The sequence below is a fragment of the Camelus bactrianus genome, chromosome 30, assembly GCF_048773025.1.
Source record: "Camelus bactrianus isolate YW-2024 breed Bactrian camel chromosome 30, ASM4877302v1, whole genome shotgun sequence".
In the NCBI taxonomy this organism is placed as follows: Eukaryota; Metazoa; Chordata; class Mammalia; order Artiodactyla; family Camelidae; genus Camelus; species Camelus bactrianus.
Genome location: NC_133568.1, coordinates 20,576,226 through 20,599,371, shown reverse-complemented (window position 1 = coordinate 20,599,371; position 23,146 = coordinate 20,576,226). Strand labels below are relative to the sequence as shown.

Sequence of the window (23,146 nt, the reverse complement as noted above, 5' to 3'; positions counted from 1 at the left end):
CCCGCGCCGCGAGCCCAAACAACCGGCTCCGGCTGCGCGCGGCCGCGCGTGATCGCCGGCGCCCCAGAGCCCAGCGCGCCTGTGCCTGCGCCGCCCGACCGCCCGCCCCCGGCCCCGGGCCCCGGCCGAGAGATGCTGCTGCTGGCGGCCGCCTTCCTCGTGGCGTTCGTGCTGCTGCTCTACATGGTGTCTCCGCTCATCAGCCCCAAGCCCCTCGCCCTGCCCGGGGCGCATGTGGTGGTGAGTGGCCTCCTGTTGCTGCGCCGCCGCCTCCCGGCCCGCTGGCCGGCCCGCAACCCAGGCCGAGCCTCCGATGTCCCCTGCTCCAAATGGAGGGTTACCTGCCGCCGTCCGCCCTGGCACTGTCCCTTCGGAGGGCCTCGGGGACCCGCCCTCCGCTGCATCTGGCTCCTCCCGGGGCCGGAGAGCAGGGCGACGGGGTCAGCGCCCGAGAGTCCGGTCCCGGCGCTGCAGGGGTTCAGGAGGCCCTCGTGAATGCCCGGGGCATCCCTGGGATCTGGGTATTTTTGTCCTCGGTTTTCTCGATGAGTCAACTGAAGAACAGAGAGGCTGAGAAACTTTGCCAAGGACACCGGGGTCGGTGGCGGCTCCCGGCAAGGCGCGCGGTCCTAGCCGGGTTGCGAGGAGGCGAACAGCGGGGAAGAGGGTCCCAGCCTCCAGGACCCACCGGGGCAGCTCGGAACTGGAAGGTGGTCTGTGCGAGTGACAGTTGCCAAAGGAATCCGGAAAGTGACTCACTTGAGGGTGGGGGCGTGGGGGGCTGCTCCAAACCCGGTGGGTTGGCAGTCCTAGCTAGCGGTATTGGGACGCTTCTGTCCTGTCTACACTGCTTGTCTCTTCCAAGTTCAGTCTGGGGTCCGCCGAGTGCTGTTTCAGTGCAGTCCTCTGCCATCGTTCCAGTCAGAGGGATGAGTGGAACGACCTGCTAGTGCTTTAGGCATAAAGGACATGCGAATGGGTTTGGTTTGTTTCTTTCTAGAAGCTCGTGTCTTCAAAGATCCCTTCTCTGCAGGTGGGGCATCTTTCTTAAGCAGAGAGAATGCCTTCTTACTGGCGCCCAGCTCTTCAGCATTTGCTGTGGCTTTCTCGTCCGTTTTCTTGCTTGGTTTCCACAACCTCGAGGCACATTGAGGCGGGAGGTTTTGAATAAGGAGAGTTAGTTACTAAGTTGGCGGTGCAAAAATCCTCCTGGTGCCGAAGGTGACATCTGGGTGTCTCCGCTGAGATCCCAACCTCCCCAATGAGCTGTGATACCAGGGGGTGGGCCTTGCTTTCTGGGTGCTTTCCGTCGGGGCAAGAGTTTGTGAATGGGAACATGCATTTTCTGTAGTTTCTCTCATGTAAAACTATTAGTATATTTCCAACTGCTGCTATTCCTGATGTGGAAGATAGATGAGGAGGTAGGTGTAAATTCATGGGCGGGGGGAGCAAAGTTTTACAATCATGCTAAATTCTGAAAGTGTCACATCTACAAGAGAATTTCTGCCTCAAAAGCATGGCTTTAGAAGTTGGATTCTTTCAGAAGTTACGTCCGCAGAGCATAACTTGGAAAATGGTGAAGTCAAAGCAGTAATGAAAACTTGCATTCAGTGTTTGTTTGAAAGGGACTTCATGCTGACCCTGTTCCTCCAGCCCCATCATGCTTCTGCAGGCCATAGATAAGATAATACACACATCTTGCTGGGATAGGTCCTGGAGAATTTCTTATTAACCCTGTTCCTCCAGCCCCATCATGCTTCTGCAGGCCGTAGATAATACATGCATCTGTTGGGATAGATCTGGAGAATTTCTTATTTTCACCACCCCCTTTTCATATGCCTCTAGCAGTAACGTGAGGATGGCATGAATAATTCATGTGATGTCACCATCTGTCTTTTTTTTTTAATGTCATAGAAAGAGTGGAAGTGTAATTCTTTTTCTTGAGATTTGCTAGGACTAGACCGGGTAGTGTTAGGAGAGGGACCTAATGTTTAGAATGTCTTGCTTTTGTGGAGGCATGAACAGGCTTAGGCCATAACTAGTTATTGTTTTGTTTTGAGAACAATTCTGTTATGTTAGTGTTCTCTCTCTAATTACAGTGGTAACACGGTACAGCAAGTCTCAGTATATGCCAATTTAAGCCAGCTGGGGTTTTTTTAAAAGCTGTTGAATTGGCTTGGTGAGAACTGGAAAATCAAGTTCTCCCCTTTTGGGAGATGGGTGGGAGAAGCTGTCCTTGGAGGACCACCTCTCTCCTGCCCCCAGTGAGAGGTGTACAGTATGATTAAATACATAGTAACATTTAAAATAATATTTGCAATGAATAGTAAGAGGAAGACATGAAGAAAGGAATTCGACTCTTTAGAGTCCCACATCTCTTCTCAGTTTACCAGTGGTCAGGCAACTCAATACATATTTACCATTTTCTCAGCCAATAGAAAAATCCCTTATATTTTCTTATAACGTCCAAGAATGACAAAGCCTAGATTGACTTATGTGTACCCTTGGATACCTTCTGTGAATTAGCTGGCTTAACCTAGAAGTTTAGTTTCCATGAACCATGACTCCAAAGTTGAAGTCTTAGTCTTGGTTTTATGGACAAAACTTACAAGGTTAAACCCTGTTCTTGGCTGTGCAGTAAATTTACACAGCTAGCTCACCTATTAACAGTCTAGAAAAAAAGATAGGAATTATCACAGTAGCTAATATCTGCAGAGTACTTTTAGAGCATATACATTTCCTCAGTAAATTCATCACTTCAATTTCATTAGTTCACTGAATAACAAATAGGGAAATTTCACTCAAGTTTTTTTGACATTGTATTTTTTTCAGGGAAATGGTACCCTACACCATCTTGCAAATTAATGTAGGCAGGTATTTATTTAACAACTGCTTATGAAAAGTGCTGTGCTGGGAATGAGGGATATGACTTGGACTTGGTGATCGTCCTCAAGGAACTTACAGTCTGGCAAGGGAGCCTGCCAGAAGGTACAGAGGTAACTGCACAAGGTAGAAGGTGTAAAGACAGGTAAAGGACAGGACGGAGGGATGGAGCCTGGAAAAGCTTCTTGGAGGAGGATTCACTGAAACTGGCCTCGGCAGGTTAGGTAGGATTTGGAAATCCACGTTGGGTGGAGAGACCTCTCGGCAGTAGGAACAGCATCATAAAGCAGCCAGGGCCATTTTTCAGGATCTTGGTAATTGCCATGGAATTGGAATGTCTGGTGAAAATTAATAAATAAAACCACCCATGAAGTATTTCAGTAGCAAAGAGCTCCTCAGAGGCGACTGTTAGTCAGGGCAACAGATACAATATTACAGTAACTGGTAGATAATTGGTTAATTATCCACCAAAGAAATCTCTTTAATGGTGAGAAGTCGAGGCTCAAGAAAAATAAGGGAGTCCCAGGGAGATAGTTCGGTGTGTAGGAGGACTTCATGATGCTTTAAAATACGGGATGGGATCAGAGATGTTCATTACAGCATGATTTACAGCAGTGAATTATTTGAAATAATCTTCATGTCTCACTATAGAGAAAGGATTAAGTTTTGATACAGTTATTTAATGCAGTGTAAAGCCTTTTAGTTTTCCGACTTCAGACCTTATGATATAATGTGTTTTATAGCAGGATAGAAAAACATGTAAGGATGGATGCTCTCTGACGCTTCCCTACCCCCTCCCCCATCACCTGATAACTCCAGGCCCCCTACTGCCCTGGCCCATATTATATTATATGCACAGGGAAAATGACTAGCAAGATAATGTTGTATTTGTCTTACTAAGTTAAATATATATTGAGACTTTCCTATATGCCAGGCACTGTACTAGGTGCTGCGAATATAGTGAGGAGCCAAAATAGGGTTGGTATTTTTTTTAAGGTTTATTATTAATTAATTAATTTTAATAGAGGTTCTAGGGATTGAATCCAGGACTTCGTGCTTGCTAAGCATGCACTCTACCACTGAGCTAAGCCCTCCCCCCCAAGAGTTGGTATTTTTATGGCTTTTATGGGGTGATGGGAGAGATGGTTGTGAATCCAATAATTGCACAAGTAAGTGCATGGCTGTTTGATTATGTGAGTGATGTAAAACAAGGGGAAAAAAGGATACAGTGCTGAAAAATAGGTTAAGGTAGGAGTGGGGCAGTCTGTGAAGGATTTCCTGAGGAAGTGATATTTGAGCTGAGATTTAATGGGTAAAGAGGTGCCAGCTTAGATGAAGAGGGGGAGGAGAGCATTCCTGGCAGGGAAAAGAGAATGTGCAAAGGTCCTGTGGTTGGAGAGAGAACATGGAACCAAAGGACAGCCAGTGTGGCTGAGTTGTAGATGGTAAGGGTTAGACTAGTGCAAGAAGAAAAGTTTTACTTTTCAGTATTCCCGTGTGATCATGGGAATAGTCATTTAAAATATCATTAGATAGATGCAGGTGACCATTCTTTTCATCTCCTGTAGAGCTGGTCACGAATAGGAGATGTGGAGTAAAGAAATGGTTCATTGGGATTTGGACTCAAAGGCAGGTTGTTTATTAGCTAGATGTATAGGGCGCTTTCCCCCTAGTGAACTCAGAAAAATATCGTAGGTATTCAGTGCTGGAAACAGCCACAGCAGCGCGCCCTGCAGACAGGATGATCTTTCATGCTCGCGCTTCCTCCATTCATGAAGTCTGGGATGAAGAGGCTACAATAACTAACAATTAGTTCTCGTTGGTTGGTTGGTTTTTAGAGCCCATTATAGTTATTTTAAATAAACTTCCCACTGGAGGGAAATTTCAAGTGCTAAGAAGATTTCCTAATTTTTGCTTTTAGGTTACTGGAGGCTCCAGTGGCATTGGAAAGTGCATTGCAATCGAGTGCTATAAACAAGGAGCGTTTATAACTCTGGTGGCACGAAATGAGGTAAGTCTTCTATGTACATTATTGCTAACTTATTGTGTGTTATAACTAACAGAGGCCGTGTGAATGTCAAGTGTTCACACCTGTGCCAGAAATTGCTCACCTCTCTGTTTGGAGGTGTGATCCCTGAACCACTGATTATTTCTCATATTTAGGGCAAAGACTTGTTGGCTGAAGTTAGGTTGCTCCACGAATATTTATTTAGTGCCAGCAACTTTTAGGCAACATCATAGACACTGCAGATCTCAAGGCAGGAGAGGTGGAGACCTAGTTAAGTAGCATTCCTGGTCAGAGGAAGCCAGGGAGGGCCCGCCACCCACCCAGAGAGGCTGACGTGGCGATCGTGAGGCTGGTCCCTGATTCCCGAAGGACGTGTAGCTGTTTCTCTTTAATTTGCTTATGACATGATCTTTATCTTTAGTGAAGTAGAACGTCTCCATCCTTGGCAGGGGAATCTCACTCTCCCCCAGCTGTTTAGCAAAACCTGTGTTGTTCTGTGTCAGGTCGCCGCAAGGTCTGTTTTTCTTTCTTTTCTTTTTTTTTTTTTTCCAGTGCCTGTTATTCTTGCAGAGTTGTTTCCAGCACCCAAAGCAGTGACACTGTATTCACATGAACAGTCAGGGAGTCCTCTTGCTCCATGGGGCGGGGGAAGGACCACCGCTGTCCTGTCCACTCCTGTCACTCTGTCCTTGGCACAAAGCTTGGCTCAGAGTGGGCGCTCAAAACATATTTGTCGAATGAAGAAACGAAGGGAGGGATGATGGAGAGGCTGGGAACACCAGCGCAGCATCGTTGATTGGGGATTTTGGACTCCCTTGTGAACCAGAGGGCTTGGCAGTGCTGCCCAGGGGGAAGGGTGCGGGGCCCAGGGGACTGGCAGGCCACCGAGGGCTCAGGGAGATGATGCTTAAATAATGATACAGTTAGGCTTGGGCGTCTATCATTTCTTTTAACAATGAGGAAAGACAGAATTAGCTACCTTTGGTTTATCCCCTGACTTCTCTAACGACGAATCCATTACGTTTGGAATGGAAACCACTTTCTGTGCCTGAAAACACAACTGTGATAAAATGGCATTTTGTGGGATTCAAACAACGCTGATATTTGACATGAGACAGATGAAAAAGGAGGCAGGTGGCGGGGGAGGCCAGTGTTTTAGGAGCTCAGAAGCTCTTTCTGTGGCCCTCACATCACTCGCTGGAGGTGAATGAACCTTCTGGCATCAGGAAATGCATTTACCAGTGGAATTTTTTTATTCTGATTTTTGTAAAGATGTACACAACCTGTACATCTTTACCAGTAGAATAATATAATTTTATTATAGACACATTCTTGTTTAGAAAGCCTACGTGTCTTTTGGAAGGATTCCCCTCCGCTTTTGTTCTTCTCTGCTGTCATGATGTATTTAAATTATAGTTTTTATAGCAAATTAAGACACTGTAAACTGATCCCTGTCTTCCCAAAAATGACTGAAACAAGCATAATTGAGATCTTGAAAGAATTATTCAGTGGCCTGGGTAGCTTTGCTTGTCCTCAGAATATCTTTGAAAGTAGCCAGGTATAAGTTTACCTAGTCCATCTAAAAAGAGATTTTTACTATATTTGTTTTTTCAGTAGAGGAAAGCATTGGATGATCTCTTAGGAAAGCATTCTTAACATGGGCTCACGCGTACCCTTAATTTGCGGAAGCACTGCATAGCAATGTGGTCCTTCTTGTTTCGTATCTAAATAATGTCAAATTAAAACATTTATTAGAATTGATAGGGTGACCCTTAGTAATTAACACTGATAATTGGAATTTAAGGTTCATTAAATTTTCTATTATCTCTCTCTGCGATAAATTTAAAAACTTGCTATCACTTCGTCATACCTTAGCATATTTTATAGCTGCTTTTTTTCCATAGAATGTGGCCCATAGCTCTGCAGTCCAGGTGCTGTTCTGTGTGTTTTCTGGCATTTAATAAATGCTTGTACAAATAATTGCTTTTTCTCTCCTTTTTAGCAGATAACTAGACAGTCACCAGAACTAACTGTTCTCATTGCTTTCAGGACAAGCTGTTGCAGGCAAAGAAAGAAATTGAAAAACACTCTGTTAATGATAAGCAGGTAAAATCACTGTCCTCATGACGCATTTTCTTTCTTTTTTTTTTTTTATGATGCATTTTTCTATACTAATCAGCACAGACGTGTAAAGGAAAAAAAGAGTTAACTTCACCCGTGAATAGTTCATTGAAAGTATGTAAGATTTTCCTAATTAAAATACATACTAGATTGTTTTTTAAAAGGTGACATTGTTTGAATTGCCTAGGACTTCAGGTTATGACAAAAAACAGTGTATAGGGTCTAACCCACATACACACACAAGTGATCAAAGAACAGAATGCTTTACTAGAAAGTGATTTCATTTCAATTATTTATTTAAGTTAACTTAAGGGGAAATGCGGTATTAAAAATTAAAAATTTTTTTGGTTATGGAATTTTTGATGAATAAAGTGGTTTGTATATATACAATATATGTGTTTTCTTCCTCCCTTTAACGGTGGCACTGGGGATTGAACCCGACCTCATGCATACCGAGCAAGTGCTCTACCACTGAGCTGTACCCTCCACCCCTATAAGTACAATACATATTTCAGTATAAAACATAGTAAATTAATAATCATCACCTAGCTTAAGAAATGGAATTTACCAGGACCCCTGAAGCCTCCTCTGTGAGGCCACGTCAGCCTCCTCCTCCTGTCTCATTCCTAGAGGCAACCCCCAACCTGATTTTTATGTTACTTCTTCCATTGCTTCTTTTGAATAATTTGACTATAGACGCCTGTGACCAGAAATAGAGCAGTGTTTACTTCTGCTGCTTTTTGAACTTTATGGCATCATTCTTATTTTTTGGACAGCTTTATTGAGATATAATTCACATACCAAATAATTCACTGATTTAAGGTGTACAATTCTGTGGTTTTTTAGTATAGCCACAGAGTTGCACAGTTATCACCAGAATCAATTTTAGAATGCATCCACCATCTTGTAAAGAAAGTCCATGTTCATTAACAGTCACTCCTCGTTCCCACCCAGTCCCTTGCAGCCCTAGGCGATCACTGACCTGCTTTCTCTCCCTAGATTTGTATGACATCATTCTTTGTGTATTCTCATGCAGCTCGATAGCTTTTAAAAATTCCTCTCTGTAAAGGAATAAATAATTCATTCAATTTTTTTTAATGCTGTCTAGTGTTCTCTTGTATGTAAAGACCACCTTTCATTTAACAGTTCTACTATTGGTGGATATTTAGGTTGTTTCCAGTTTTTTTGTTTTTTGTTTTGCTTCTTTCTATTGCTAAAGTTTATCTCTCTGTGCACATGTGCAGGAGTGGAGTGTACCTAGAAATGGAGTTGAGTGTTTGCATCACCAAAGTTGTTGTACTCCCACCAGTAGTGCCCAGTGAGTCCTGATGCCCCACATCCTTGCCAACACTTGGTCTTGGCAGACTTTCTAATTTTTGCCTTTCTGGTGGGTTTTATTTATTTATTAAAAAAAATTGTTTTTTGAGGAGGGTGATAATTAGATTGATTGATTGATTGATTTATAAAAGGAGGTACTGGGGATGGGGAGGATATAGCTCAGTGGTAGAGTACATGACTAGCATGCATAAGGTCTTGGGTTCAATCCCCAGTATCTCCATTAAAAATTTTTAAATAAATAAACAAACAAACAAACAAACAAACCTAATTACAGTCCCTCCCCCCAAAAAGTTAAAAAGTAAAGTAAATTAATTGTATGAGTCCTACTCCTGTTTGAAAATGTTTTCTATGTGATGGGATATAATTCCAGTACAACTGCTCTAGTCTGGAATACTCCAGTTTACATTTTGCAAAGGGGGCTGTTTGCTTTTCTTAGGAATTTAGACCATTGGGATGGGATTCCTTCCTGCATTAAATACAACTTACTGCCCGATGTGTCAAATCCCAAGGCAGTGGGTCTCTTTTTATGCAACGCTTGGGCCTCATTCCTCACATCGTGTGGCTTCTCAGAGCCAGAAGGGGTCTTGGTCATCACTGGATTCTGACACTGTTATTGTTGTACTGGTGAGGTCACTGCCAACTTCTCGGGTTCTGCTCAGTGAGTTTGTGAAGGGACAGGTTTGGAACCCAGGCTTCCCAAGGCCAGGGCCTGTTCTTTCCACCATGTCACACCACCTTGGACCCACAACTACACCCGGGTGCATGTTGTTGGTGTGTGTGTGCCCTTCTGTGCACACACGCTCCATCTGCACCTTAGCTTGGCCGCGGCCAGTCTCAACAGGGAGGAGTTCATGGAAAGATGGAGAAACTGAGGATATCTCTGCTTCTCTCAGTGACTTCCGTCGGAACATAGAACATTCCTATGTCAGAGACCTAAGCTCTGCTTTGAAAACATTACCCTGAAAGGAAAATTAAAAGAACAGCTCTTTGTGTGTCCCTATGAGTGTTCTTAAGTTTCATTTCGTGAATTTCTATCCAAGTAAGCACTGATACGTGCTTTCTCCCCCACTTCCTCCCTTCCTTCCTCCCTCCCTCCCTTTTCGAAGACCAAATGCCTGAGCTCTTGCCACCTCCTTCTCTGCTGCACCCTAAGCATTGTACTGGGTGGGCTCACGGTCAGCTTGGCTCATCTGGAATCTGTGAGTGGCCGGTCAGTCTGGAGTCAGGGGTCTCAAGCAGACCTCAGAGTGAACCAAATGTGACTTGACTTCCCCGCAGCAGCCACAGGCCGGGATCCACCCTTGGCCTTGTAAAGTGAGGCCACCTGGCTTAGCCGCCAAGTCCGGCTGAACTAAGGTGGCCCCTGGGAGCAGGGGCTGTTGGCTTATCTCTTTATTCCACCTACCAATATTGAATCCCACGAGGGCAGTCATCACTCTGGTACTGCGCCAAGGGGAATATTTTTAAAAAATACATTTATTAAGTTTATTATTATTTTTGGACAACTTTATTGAGATAAGAATTTACATACAACCAACCATAGCAATTTAAAGAGTTCAGGTTGATGGGTTTTGAGCGATGTATTTAGCACTGAAATCCAGGTACAGAACATTCCATCTCCCCCAAGTTTGCCCACCTTCCCCTGAGCTCCATTTCTCCCTCCCCTCCCGGCTGCACATGTTCTGTCACTGGAGCCTCGCTGCATTTTAAGAGGAGCATTTTTACATTTCTTTTCCCTATCTGGCTTTATTGAGGCGTAATTGACCAATAAAAACTATGTATTTAGGTATGCCACAGGATGACTGAAGTACACTTACACTGTGAAATGATGACCATGATCAAGCTGATTGATGCATCCATCCCCTCATGTAGTTTTCATTTGTGTGTGTGTGTGGTGAAAACACTTCAGGTCTGTTCTCTTAGCATATTTCACGTATACTGTACAGTTTCATAACCGTAGTCGCCATGCTGGACACTGGCTCCCCAGAACTTACTCATCTTCTACCTGAAATTCTGTTCCCCTTGACCAGCACTTCTTAAAACATTCTTTTGAGTTTGCTCAAAAGACTTTTCTGCAAAAACTACCCCCCAAATTTGGCTCTACTAATTGCATTATCAATAGATTTCAAACCCTGCAATCTGTACATCCAAACTTGGACTCCTTATCTATTGGAAAGAATTGCCTTTAATTAAAAAAAAATTCTTTTAAAGATTTTTTTTTTTCTCTTTCTAACAGGTGGTGCTTTGTATATCAGTTGATGTATCTCAAGACTATAGCCAAGTAGAGAACGTCATAAAACAAGTAAGAGGTTGGGTTAATTGGAATTGATTCACTTGCCTCTCGATTGGTTCTTGCCATTTTGGTGTGTGGCTTGGCGGTGGCAAAGCTTCCTGATAGGTTTTATGGATTTCTTTATGGATAATAGCTTTATGGGTTTTCTTTATTGGCATTGATTTGCTAAGTGATTCTTCTTTCTCTTTCCTGATAATTGCTCTGATAAATTTTTCCAGGCACAGGAGAAACTGGGCCCAGTGGACATGCTTGTCAACTGTGCAGGAATGGCAGTTTCAGGAAAATTTGAAGATCTTGAAGTTAGTTCATTTGAAGTAAGTAAAAATGTGTTTTTTCCTCATTGGGGTAGGCCAGATAGTAAAAGTGGGACCAGTTCATGGCTAAAGGCTTTACGAATGAAATAGATGAAATGCATTCAGGTTTCACAGAAGCCTTAGAAGACTAGAGGAAGGCTGGACAAGGTTTTCGTCCCAGGACCATCCAACCTTAAAAGTTAAGGCGAGTCTCTGGACCTTGGTTTCCTCAGATACAAAATGGGAACGAAACCTCCAATCTGACACAGATGAGTGTGTTGATCCACAGAGGTCATACCGTCAGGAGAGCTCTGTGTAAACCAAGAGCTAGAGATGCTAGATTTTCATGTCAAGTATCAGTATTTTTAACAATGAAACACCAAAATAGTGATTTCATTTTAACAATGAAACACCAACAAAGTTGAAGAGCAGACTCTAGCGCTCTCAAGCCAAGATAAAAAGATCATGCATCATATTTAGGTTGATATGTTTAAAAAGGATTGCCAAAGCTATGCCCGTCTGGTTTGAAGACCTTTCTTAAGTGCCTAACATTGCATCAACCATCTCTTTCTTACTGGCCTAGAGAGCCTTCATCGTGGCCGTGGATTCTGAGTGCTTTACTCTGTGAAGTTAGTTTGCATTCCCTTTTAGAGAAGGGGAGAGTGCTGGAGCGGCCGTTCGGACGTCTCGCTTCTAGTGGACTGTGGGAAAAGGACCGTAAACTCTGATTTAAAGACTAGTTAGACGAGTCCGGATGTAGATGGTGGCAGAGTGAAGCCTTGGCTGGGACTCTAGTGTCCTCAGGCTCCTTTATCAACCAGGCACAAAAGGGAGTTGTCTTGACCGGTATGCGTTTATCTCTAAGTAATGAGAGGGAGATTTTGACAGTTATCTCAACAGCTATGCAAAGAATCAGTCGGGGAAATAGTTGTAATAGTCTAGGCATGAAATGATGAGATGAAAGACTTTAGAGGTGGCCAGCAGAAGAGGAGTGTGTGTGTGTGTGTGTGAGAGAGAGGATCTGGAGGGAGAATCAGCAGACTCACCTTGACCGACGCTGCAAGGCAAAGAGGACCGAGGTATGTAGGTCGTTGCACAGTTGTAGAGCGAGGACCTTGGGAAGCGGGGCACGTCCAGGGGCAGAGCAGGTAGGGATTGTTGACATCTGTGTGTCTGATGGAAGCACGAAGATAATTGAGTGAATGATTTGTGGGGACTTGTGACTGTGAGCGAGGACAGAAGGAACTGAGTGTGTACGACCAGGTGACTGTGTGTGGGCATCAGTGACACGGAGAAGATGTGAAGCAGGTGAGGTAAAGGAAGAGGTAAAACACGTGTATAGAATATGAAGCATGTTGAAATGTTAAAAAAAATGCACAAATCTGATCTTTTAAAAAAACTCACTTTATTCTCAACTTTCAATCTCCCATTCACACTATTTCCTTCCTTCTCTCTCTCTCTCTTTTGTTTAAAAAAAATGACAATTGATTTCTTTTCCACCACCACCAGTGTCTTTTCTACACGTTTACCCCCCTGCGTAGAACATTTATAGCTCTGTCCCCAGCAGCATGGGACGGTAGGAAGGAAGGGTGGGCTTTGGCCTCAGACTAAAGCAGTTTTAAATCTTCGCTCCAGTGGTTTCAGGTCTGACAGTTTACTAGCTGTGATCTCAGGCACTTGTTCTTTTTTCTCTGGCCTCAGCTTTTCTTATGTTCTAGACTTCCGTCTCTGTAAACCAGACAGATGGCTCCCAGGGTTGAGAGGATTAAGTAGCAAAACGGACTCACAATGTGCATCCCATGGTAGTAAATAGTAATGTCCTGCCCTTTTTATTCATTCAACCCATAACTATTGAGAAAACTTCTAGTGGGTCAAGCATCGTTCTAGGGCCCAGGGGGATGCCGTGGTGAGCAAGAGAGCAAAGGCTTGGCCCAGGTAGGGGGTGGGACGGACCATGCAGGAGCCAGCAGGTCCGCAGTCTGACTGCAGATGTGCTAAGCGCTGTGAGAAAAGGAAACAAGGAAAGGAAAAGGGGAGGCACTTTTACATGACGTGGAAGGAGACCCAGCCTCGGTGCAGAGAGACCCGGGAGGAGAGCCCAGGCAGAGGGACTGGTAGCTGCAGGGGCCCCAGGTTGGAAAGAGCTGGGGAAACTCTAGGAACTCAACTGGGGCGCAGCAGGAGCTTCCTGAGAGATGGGTGGGGTGGGGCCGGGGCTGGATCTGGCCAGGGCCTCGAGGGCCATGGGGAGCAGCTTAGATTTTAGTTCAACACCTTTGAAGGGGTTTAGGCCAGGCCAGGGAGTGGTGTGATGTACGTCGTGGTTTTAGAGCATCCTTCTGCCTGCGCGGCAGAAGACTTAGGAGCTGTCACGGTAGTTAAGGCGGGAGGTGGTGATGCTGGGGAGTGGATGGAGATGCAGTCGTGGGTCACGATGAAGTGAGGTTGTGAGGACAGAGATCAGCACAGGGCAGGGGCTTAAGCCCTTGATAGGGGACGTTCGAAGGGGCCCCACCTCCAAGAGGACTGGCCTTTAAACAAAAGGATGGTTAACCCAAAACCTGTTGCTCTATTCCAGTGCCATGGCCTCATTCCAGGTGTTACCTGTTGTGGGCCCCACCTGCTCTGTTGGTCACCTCCTGGCCCTGGCTGCCCTGAGTCGAGGCAGGAGGCCACCATGCCCCGGGGAGTGTCACCTTCCAAGGCCATTCTGTGCCCGGGGGCTCTCTCCCCTCTCGTTCTGCTCACTTGCCTTGTTCTGGTCGAGCCCAGGTGTGGGCTCATCACCACTGTGCCCTGTTAGGACACCTGCCACCACAATCGATGCATTTTCTGAAGATAAGAGTTCCTTTTTATTTAAAATGAATTCTATCCCAGTGACAGTTTTTGGCTTATTTATTTATTTATTTTTTTAATTTTACTGAAGTTTACCTGCACAGAAATTGCCGGGCACAGTACTTGGTGTGGGCACTGCTCATTGCTGGGGGATTTAAGCATGTCCCGTGTGGCCCCACGGCAGAGGATGCGTGGAAACTTGCTCCTGGTTTTTTCTGCATTCAGGCTGGCCTGCCTTTTGCCCTGCCTTTTGCTTTGTGTCCTTTTGCTGTCATACGTCTCAGTCATGGGCACAGCTGTGTGCGGAGTCCCGGGAGTCACCAGAACGGAGGTGGTCTTTGGGAATTCCAACTCACTTCTCTTAATTTTCCGTTTCAGTAGTTTTCTTGGGATTTTGTTTGGGGTTACACTGATGGTGTAGATCCATTTGGGGAGAACTGACATCTGAACAATGTTGAGTGTTCTAACTTATATAACATAATATATAGCTCCATTTGTTTAGTTAACATTTTCTTTAATTTCTCTTAGCAGTGTTTTGTAATTTTCAGTGTCTGGGTCTTGAATATTGTTTTTCAGGATTTCATATTTTTTTTTGATGCTAGAGCAAATGAGTGTTTTCATTTCAGTTTCTGAGTGTTCGTTGCTAATACAGAAAAATACAATTGATTTTTGTGTATTGAGCATGCAGTGTTGCTGAACTCAGCTATTAATTCTAATGCTTCCTGGACTGTCTGCATCCAAGATCATGTCATCTGCAAGTTTTACCTGTTCCATTCCCATCTGGAACTGCATTGGCTGGAATTTCCAGCACAAGATCGAATAAAAGTGCTGAAAGCAGACAATCTTGTCTTGTTCTTGACGTTAGGGAGAAAGCACTGTCTTTTACTATTAAGTATGATGTTAGCTGTAGTTTTTTGTTTTTGTTTTTTTGTAGGTACCTTTTATCGAGTTGAGAAGGTTCCCGTCTGTTCCTAGTTTGCTGAGAGTTTTTATACCGAATGAATGTTACATTTTATTAGGTGCTTTTTCTGCACCTGTTGGGATGATCCTAGTTCTTTTTTAGTTTGTTAAAATGGTGAATTGCATTGATTAATTTCCACGTGTTTCCAACCTTGCTTTCCCGGGATAAACCCTGCTTGGTTACGGTGCATTATCCTTTCTGGGTTCCTGAGGGATGTTAGCTGTAGTGTTCTTGTAATTTTATTTTCTGGTTTTGTGTGAGGGAAATGGTGGCCTCATAGCGTGAGTAGGGTTATATTCCCTCCTTTTCATTTTTCTAGCAGAATCTGTGTAGAATTGATATTATTCCTCCTTAAATGTTTAGGAGAATTTACCACAAGGTTTTCTTTGTGGGAGGATTTCTAACTTTAAGTTCTTTAATAGATCTAGGGCTACATCTGTATCTTCTCATCTGTTTCTTTTGCGGTGACCTTTGGTAGCTCATGTCTTTGACGGAATCTGTCCATTTCATCTACATCATTGAATTTATTGACAACAGTTACTCATCATATTCCCTTATTATTAATACCCATAGAGTTTGTAGTGATGTCTCCTTTCTCATTCTTGGTATCGATATTTTGTGTCCTTTCTCTTTTCTGACCAATATGACTAGAGGTTTATCAGTTTTATTGATCTTCTCAGTAACCAGCTTTTGGTTTTACTGACTGTTCTCTTGTTTTTCTGTCTTCTATTTTATTTATTTCCTCTCTTATTTTTATTATTTCCTTTTTTTCTGCTTACTTTTGATTTGCTCTTCTTTCTATAGTTTCTTTAGGTGGAAGCCAAGGTCATCGATTTGAAGCCTCTTTCCTTTTTTCTAATACAGATACTTAGTGCTATGGATTTCCACCCAAGTCCTGTGTTAGCAGCATCCCACAAATTTTGATAAGCTGTTTTTACTTTCATTCAATTAAAGATATTTTACAGTTTCTCTTTTCATTTTCACTTTGACCCTTGGGTTATTTAGAACTGTGTTACTTACTTTTTAAATATTGGGGAGATTTCCTAGAAATCTTTCTCCTTTTGATTTCCAATTTAATTCCATTCTGGTCAGCAAACATACTTTGCATGCGTCGAATCCTTCTAAATTTATCGAGACTTGTTTTATAGCCCAGAATCCGGTTGATCTGACAGCCATTCCATGTGCACTTGAAAAGAGTGTTGACGCCCCCGTCCGCAGGCACAGACAGCTGGCTGGACTGTCCCACTTTATACAAGGCACTGAGCATTTGCAGATTCTGGTATCGGCAGGGGTCCTGGAACCAACTGTCCACGGACACCGGGGGCCACCTGTATTCTGCTGTTTTGGGTGGACGTTCTGTCAGTGTTCATTAGGTCCAGTTGGCTGGTAACATTGCCCGAGTCTCCTACATCTGTACTGATTTCATGTCCCCTTGTTCTGTCAGTCATTGAAAGAGGAGTGTTGAAATCTGATTGTGATGGTGGATTTGTCCATCTGACTTTCCTAAGCAGACTCTCGGCCAACAGCCCTGTCACCCGGCCCCTGCCTGCCCTCCTGCCCCCCAAGGCACTTGGTGCTGCTTGGGCCTTTTGGGGGGGGGGGTCTCTGGTCCTTTTTAGTTTCTCTGCTCCTCACCCCGCATTCAGCTTTCTGCCAGGTGAGTTCTCACTCATTCTGCTCTTCAACTTCCAAAATGTCACTGCTGCTACTCTCTTTGCTCACGGGGCTTTTTGCCTTGAAAAAAGTCCCCTTACTGAGATTTTTGTGAGATCTCTGAAGGGGAACTGAGGTCAACACATGGGTTCAGTATGGCCCTTTTCTTCAATCACTTTTTAAGAGCATTTTTTTATGATCAGACCAATATAATGATATGAAAAAACATTTTGGGGAAAACATGGGAATCCCAGAATCCTAACACTGTCACTTACAGCTTTCTGCATTTCCTCGATTTTGCACCTGGGCACGTGTACTTTTATTTAATTAATTAATCGAAATAACTGCAGTCGCAGCGTGAATACTGTGTGCTCTCGGCTTTTTTTAAACTTATAAATATTTCCCCCGTCCTCCTGGTGTTTCTGAGCATCATTTCTAAAAGTTACTTAATGTTCTGTTGGGTTAACATTTCATGATGGACTCAAGGTTTCCCAGTGAAGTGTTTGGTTTCACATGGTGGCCAATCTAGTATTTTTACAAGACTTTTAATATAGAAACGTTGTAATGCGGTATTCTTAAATTTTGAGGTTGAAAATGTAAGGTCTTTAAGAGTTCCCAGGATGAGGGGAGATTAATCTTGGTACCTACGTAAGTTCTTACTCATCATGATATAAGAGCCGACATTTGCTGAGTGCTCACTGTGGGTCGGGGCTGTGCCGGACCTCGTGTTTCCTCTTTCAGTCCTTGCCGCGGGCCCTGTGCGATGATATCAGTGTTAACTCTGTTTTCACTGAGGAAGTAGAGTGTCTGACTTTCTTGTTCAGCATCCAACAGGAGTCTGCCCAGATTTCACACCACAGTCCGTGCTGTTAACCACTGTCCTAGCCTCCTTGTGGTCTTTCTGTCACTTAGAACTAGTAGGGCTGGAAATATTCAGAAGCTCTTTCCTCCAACTGTCTCTCAAAAAGCATTACCTGCAACACACAGTGTACTTTGTGTAAAGGAGAAAACTAATTTTGACCAGTCTTCAGCCAAGACATAAGTGCTGTCATCGTAGGAACGGAAGACTAGATTGAAATAGGCTTCCTGGGGTGGGTCCTGCAGTCACTGTGGTCACGGTCATTTCCGGGATCATTATTTAATCCTTTGTTGGTTCAGCAGGTCCGTTCACCTGGGCCCTACTGAGGAACTCGAACTGGGAGAGCAGGCAGAGTGCCCTGGAGGGCAGCCTGGGGGCGCTGACCTCGCTCACTGCCGGGGCCTCTTTGTTCCCTACAGAGACTAATGAGCGTCAACTACCTGGGCAGCGTGTACCCCAGCCGAGCGGTGATCACCACCATGAAGGAGCGCCGGGTGGGCAGGATCGTCTTCGTGTCCTCCCAGGCGGGACAGCTGGGGTTATTCGGTTTCACTGCCTACTCTTCGTCCAAGTTTGCCATCCGGGGGCTGGCAGAAGCTTTGCAGATGGAGGTAAGAATATGTATTCAGTTTTCTGTTTACTCCTCTCAGCTCAGCAATAGATGTGCCCCTTTCATTTGTAGCTTCTTGACACACGTGGTTGTGTTAAAGTGGAGATTTATAGATTTGACATCAGTGAATTGGCTCAACCCTTGAATTTTGTAGTTAACATGTTCTCATTGCATGAAGGTTATAGGTATGACCGAAGCAAAAGGGTTGTGTGTGAGGTTTTTGCTTGCTTAATTTAATATAAAATTAATGCTACTAATGTCTTCATAGTATTACAGGCAGACCTCAGAGATACTGCAGGTTTGGTTCCAGAACCACTGCAGTAAAGTGAATACTGCAATAAAGCAAGTCCTACGAATTTTTTGGTTTCCCAGTGCATAGAAAAGTTGTGTTTATGCTATGTGATGATCTATTAAGCATGTAATAGCATTATGTCTTAAGTAAATAATATAGATACCTTAATTTAAAAATGCTTTCTTGCTGAGGGGGAGGGTATAGCTCAGTGGTTGAGCACGTGCTTAGCATGCACGAGATCCTGGGTTCAATCCCCAGTACCTCCATTAAAATAAAGAAAAAGCAAACAAACAAACCCAATTATCTCCTCCCCAAAATTTTTAAAAATATATTTTACTACTAAAAAATGTTAGCCATCATTTGAGCCTTCAGAGAATCTTAGTAGTAACGTTAAAGATCGCTGATCGCAGATCACCATAACAAGCAGAATAATAATAAAAAACTTTGAAATACTGGGAGAATTACCAAAATGTAACACAGAAACATGGAGTGAGCAAATGCTGTTGGGAAAATGGTGCCTATAGATTTGCTCAATACAGGCTGCCACGAACCTTCGATTTGTTAAAAAGAAATGCAGTATTTAATAACCATAGTAAAGCAAGGCACAGTAAAACAGGGTGTGCCTGTGTTGGCCTCCTACTGTGTGACTATGCATACGGGGAACCAGGTATTTTATTCTTTAACATGCTTTAAACACATTCCTTTACCAAAAAGATATGTCCTCTATGGCTGACTAATACAGTCAGCATTTGCTTGAGGGTAGAGCTTAAATCAGCTACTGTGATAGCGCTCAGGTTTTAGACAAATCATTGAACTTGATCTCGGCTTCCTTATCTGTCAAATGAGGGGGCTGGACTGGAAATATCATTTGTCTCTCCTGATACTTACATTTTAATATCTTAAAGAACTATTGATGAATATGACTGCTTTTTATTTTCACAGTTAATAGAACATTTTGTGGAAGGAGGGTGTGGTTAGGGTTAGCATGAAATAAGCACTTGTCATGACAGGTACAACCTTCCACCTCTGCTGTGTGAAGTAGACCGTGTGTTGCGTCACACGGGGATGCTTGGAGCGCATCATGTGTCTGTCCCAAGTCACGTACTTTAAGGTAAAATTCTTTCCATTTTTATATACAGTTGACCTTGAATGACACAGGTTTGAACTGCATGGGTCCGCTTCCATGTGGATTTCTTTCAGTAAATGCTACAGTACTACATGATCTGAGGTTTGTTGAGTCCGCAGTTGTTGAACTGTGGGTGCTGAGGGCCAACTGTAAAGTTGTACATGGATTTTCAATTGCACAGGGAACTGGTGCCCCTAACTCCCTCACCGTTCAAGGGTCAACTGTATATACTGAAATATAACACTACATCATGACATTAAAAGCCCAGAGGAAAATTTATTGTGGCCAGTCTTCTAAAAGTAAGAGTCTGATCTGAGAATCCCAATAATAATTTAGATCAGGGTTGGATAAATTCTTTTTCTGTAAAGAGCCAGAGAGAAAATATTAGCCTTTGAGGGCTAGACGGTGCCTGTTGTAACGACTCGAGTCTCTTGTGATAGCAGGAAGGCAGCCATGTGTAAGATTTAAATGAGCGGGTGTAGCAGTGTGCCAATAAAACTTTATTTGTAAAAATAGATTTGCCCCTCAGGCCATACCTTGCTAACCCCTTATTTAGGAAATTCCCAGAAAAGCCCTTGTGGTGTGTGACACATGTGACAGAGTGGCACACTGCCTAGATCATTGATGAACAGTGGAGGACAGACACATTCTCAAGTCAGTGACAGGATCTCATGTGGGGACTGATAGACTGTGCAGTTCTCATCTCAAAGGAACCAGCCACAAATCATTTTCATCAACTTACTTAATATTCTTAATCAATAACAGGTCGTTATAATACATACTTAGCCAACAGGGCACCTTTGGCTGTGAAATTTCCAACAAGAATACCAGTATTTCTTTTGCAATTTTTACCTTGAAAAGTCCCTTTATGAACAACTATCTTATTTTTATTACAATTTTGTGAACTATGTGAGGCAGTTGTTATGTCACCTTCTTAATAATAAAACAGTTTTCAGTCAATCCACTGAGTTGCTCAAAGCCACGTCATTACTTTGTGACAGAAATAGTTAACAAAGCCCATGGTTTTTCTGGTTCTGCCTTTTGGCTCCCTGTCTGCCTCTGTAAAGTGTCTATAATTCAAGTCAGACGTTGAGTCAGCTCTTCACTTTGGTCTTAGAAGCCCCGTGGGTGAAGGGATGTCTTGAAATAGGAAGATCTGCCCACAAGGGCTTTTTGTCCCCAAGTCTTGTCTTGCAGAACGGCTTCAGGAGTCACTCATTTAGGGCAAAGTGTATAATGTGGGTGTCCTGGCTCCACGTGTGGCAGAACGGAGATGTAATAAAGAGGAGGGAAAAGTCAGGGAGCTGCCAGGACAGATGGAAGTCTTCTAAGGACCCGGGTGACTCTCACGCTGTAGGCAGCAGCCTGGACTTCCTAGCCTCTTTGACTTCGCTCTGTATTTGGGCTCCATTAAAAATGTCTTCCCATAAACGTGTACCATGGAAAATAGGTTTTGGGGGAAATAAATTCAATAAGCAAAATTTAGTTTGTTCATAGCAGAACTTGCATCAAAACCATTGTTTCCTTAAAGGCTTAGTACAACATTGTGTTTTTGAAACCTGGATGATTTGGTCTGTTTAGCCCAGGTGCTTGTGTGTTTATGAATGAAACCTTCTAGACCTGCTCAAACTCTTAAGTACTTTTGATAATTCTGTTTGGTTTAATTAACTCTTAAATCTTCCTCTACACCTCAGCCCTTGCCCCACTAACTAAAGTAGGACCTAGAAAGGTTTTATGTACAATAAGTAAATGCGAAAGAATGCTTTGTTGGTATATTTTTCTTTCTTTTTTTTTTTTTTTTACTCAGTCTTTTAGGTACAGATACATCCTTTAGAGATTTTAAAAGTCAATCTTTTTGGAAAGCAGACTTCTGAGGTGGGATATAGCCAGAAATGTGGTAGTGGGTCCTTGTCCTGATCCTGCCCCCCCCCCCCAACTCCATCTTTCCCCACCACGGTCCAAGAGTCAGCTGACATTTAAATTCTGGAGCTTCATGGCAACAGCTCTAACCCTTTCTCCTTTTCGCTTTGATATAATGAGGAACAACACACCTTAGGTGAGGTTATTTTGATAATAAATCAGTTCTTGAGCAAGGGGTTGTCTTTCTGATTGAGAAGGAGGCCAGACAGAAGGGAGAAGAATGATAACAGGACGGGACCGGGGCAGAGGAGTGGGGGATGGAGAATGGTCAGTCAGCAGGAACAAGGAGACGCAGACAGTGGCAAAGAGACAGGGAGATCTGGGGAGTCCTGGCTTATACATTTTTAGAAAAAGTAGTCTCTGCGAGTCAGCACTGTTTTAGCAGGAACAGTGAAGCCAAACTAACCTCATTTCCTTTTCTCCTGGGGTGATGGGATGATATAGATTTTAGTGTATTTAGATTTTAGCAAATTACTTGAGCAGGAGTTTCAGGAGACTGTAAGCTCCATGAGGGCACAGTAGTCATTCAGTGAGGGTTTGTTGGGTAAATCAATACCATGGTTAGGTTACTGGATTCCACTGGAGGGCCCAGCCATAGGCTGAGAGAGTCATTTGGCTCCATGATTGTAGAGAGGATACCAGCACCTGGAAAGGGACTGGGCTGGTTTCTCCCAGCCCTGACCGTCTGTGCCCACGCTGGGAAAAAGCTGTTCTGAAAGGCTGTTTTAACCACTTGGAAGCTCAAGCCATGACCCTGAACTTGAGAAAAATTGCTTTGACATTCTGTCTTATGTTAGCTTAAGTACCACAATCCTGGCTTATTGCAGGGAAGACGGGGGGCTGCAATTTTTATTTTTAATTGAAGTGTAGTTGATTTACAACATTGTGTTAGTTTCTGGTGTACAGCAAAGAGAGTCAGTTATCCATATACATACATATATTCCTTTCCGTGATGCTTTATTCTGGGCTGTTATGTATAGTCCCTCAGAAGCCGCTGAGTCTGAGCAGTCAGCGTCAGGCTTCGGGTGGGCTGTCTAATTACTGCTTGTTGGCTTTTATTTGTTGGTGGTGTTTTTCTCTGCTCTGTGCACAGCGGAGGGCAAGGCCGTGGGAGACAGTCTGTAAAGTCACTGTCTCAAAAAACAAGTGGAAGAGAAACTGCTTGCTCATCAGCCTCAGTGCCTGGCCCGACTCCAGAGCTATTTATGAGCGTGGCTGGGCCTTGAAGCTGCGTGCCCCAGCGCTGCCGAGTGAATGAGCTCTCACGCCCTCAGTGCACTGGAACCGAATGAGCAAGGACATCGTCCACTGCTCTTGCCCTCTGCAGGCTGGCGGCCCAGGGTCTTCTGCCTGCATGCTTCTCCTGACCCCCCGGCTCCTCCCTCAGCCTTCAGAACTGTGCTCACACAAGGAAGTAGGGAGAAACAAAGCTAAACGTAATGCAGGACCCTGGGATACTCTCAGAGGCTGTTGCATAAGGAAGAAATGCAGTATTGTCACTTGTCAGCCTCCTTACGACACACAGTGGCCTCCCTTACACCAGCTGCCTGTCCATTTCCAACTCTTCTGGGTGTTTTCTTGGAGCTGAACAGTAAGCCCAAAGCAGACAAAAGGCAGAGACATTGAGGGTTTGAACCATCACCCTTAGCGTCTCTAAGAATCAGAGCAAGATAGTGTGGAGGAGGGAGGGGGTCAGCGAGGAGGGTGTGTCCTGGCTGACCAGCAGGAGAATCTCCTAGAATTGCTGGGGGTGTGTTTATGAGCGGGGAAGTTCAGTGAGGAGGCCTGGCAGTGAGGTGAAGTAGCCTAGGAAGCTGTTCTGGATAAAGGGATTTCCACATATAAACACTACGGGATGAGGTTGTCTGCAGGGGAGGTGCTTGGCTGGTCAGACCTGGGGGGGTCTCCCCGGGAGAGCATGCTGTCTGCTGGTTCTGTGGAGGGGGAGGTGACT

The 23,146-nt window shown here is 44.1% G+C and overlaps 1 protein-coding gene across 1 annotated transcript in view; it reads left to right on the top strand.

The window, feature by feature from the left end:
* The window catches only part of KDSR (3-ketodihydrosphingosine reductase), a 35,407-nt gene continuing 12,261 nt past the window's right edge, over positions 1 to 23,146 (top strand). The window contains exons 1-6 of the mRNA XM_010961281.3: positions 1 to 240; positions 4,805 to 4,894; positions 6,941 to 6,997; positions 10,587 to 10,652; positions 10,862 to 10,957; positions 17,664 to 17,855. Coding sequence (XP_010959583.1) covers positions 133 to 240; positions 4,805 to 4,894; positions 6,941 to 6,997; positions 10,587 to 10,652; positions 10,862 to 10,957; positions 17,664 to 17,855 — 609 coding nt within the window. The 5' untranslated portion in view covers positions 1 to 132. The remainder of the gene's footprint in view (positions 241 to 4,804; positions 4,895 to 6,940; positions 6,998 to 10,586; positions 10,653 to 10,861; positions 10,958 to 17,663; positions 17,856 to 23,146) is intronic.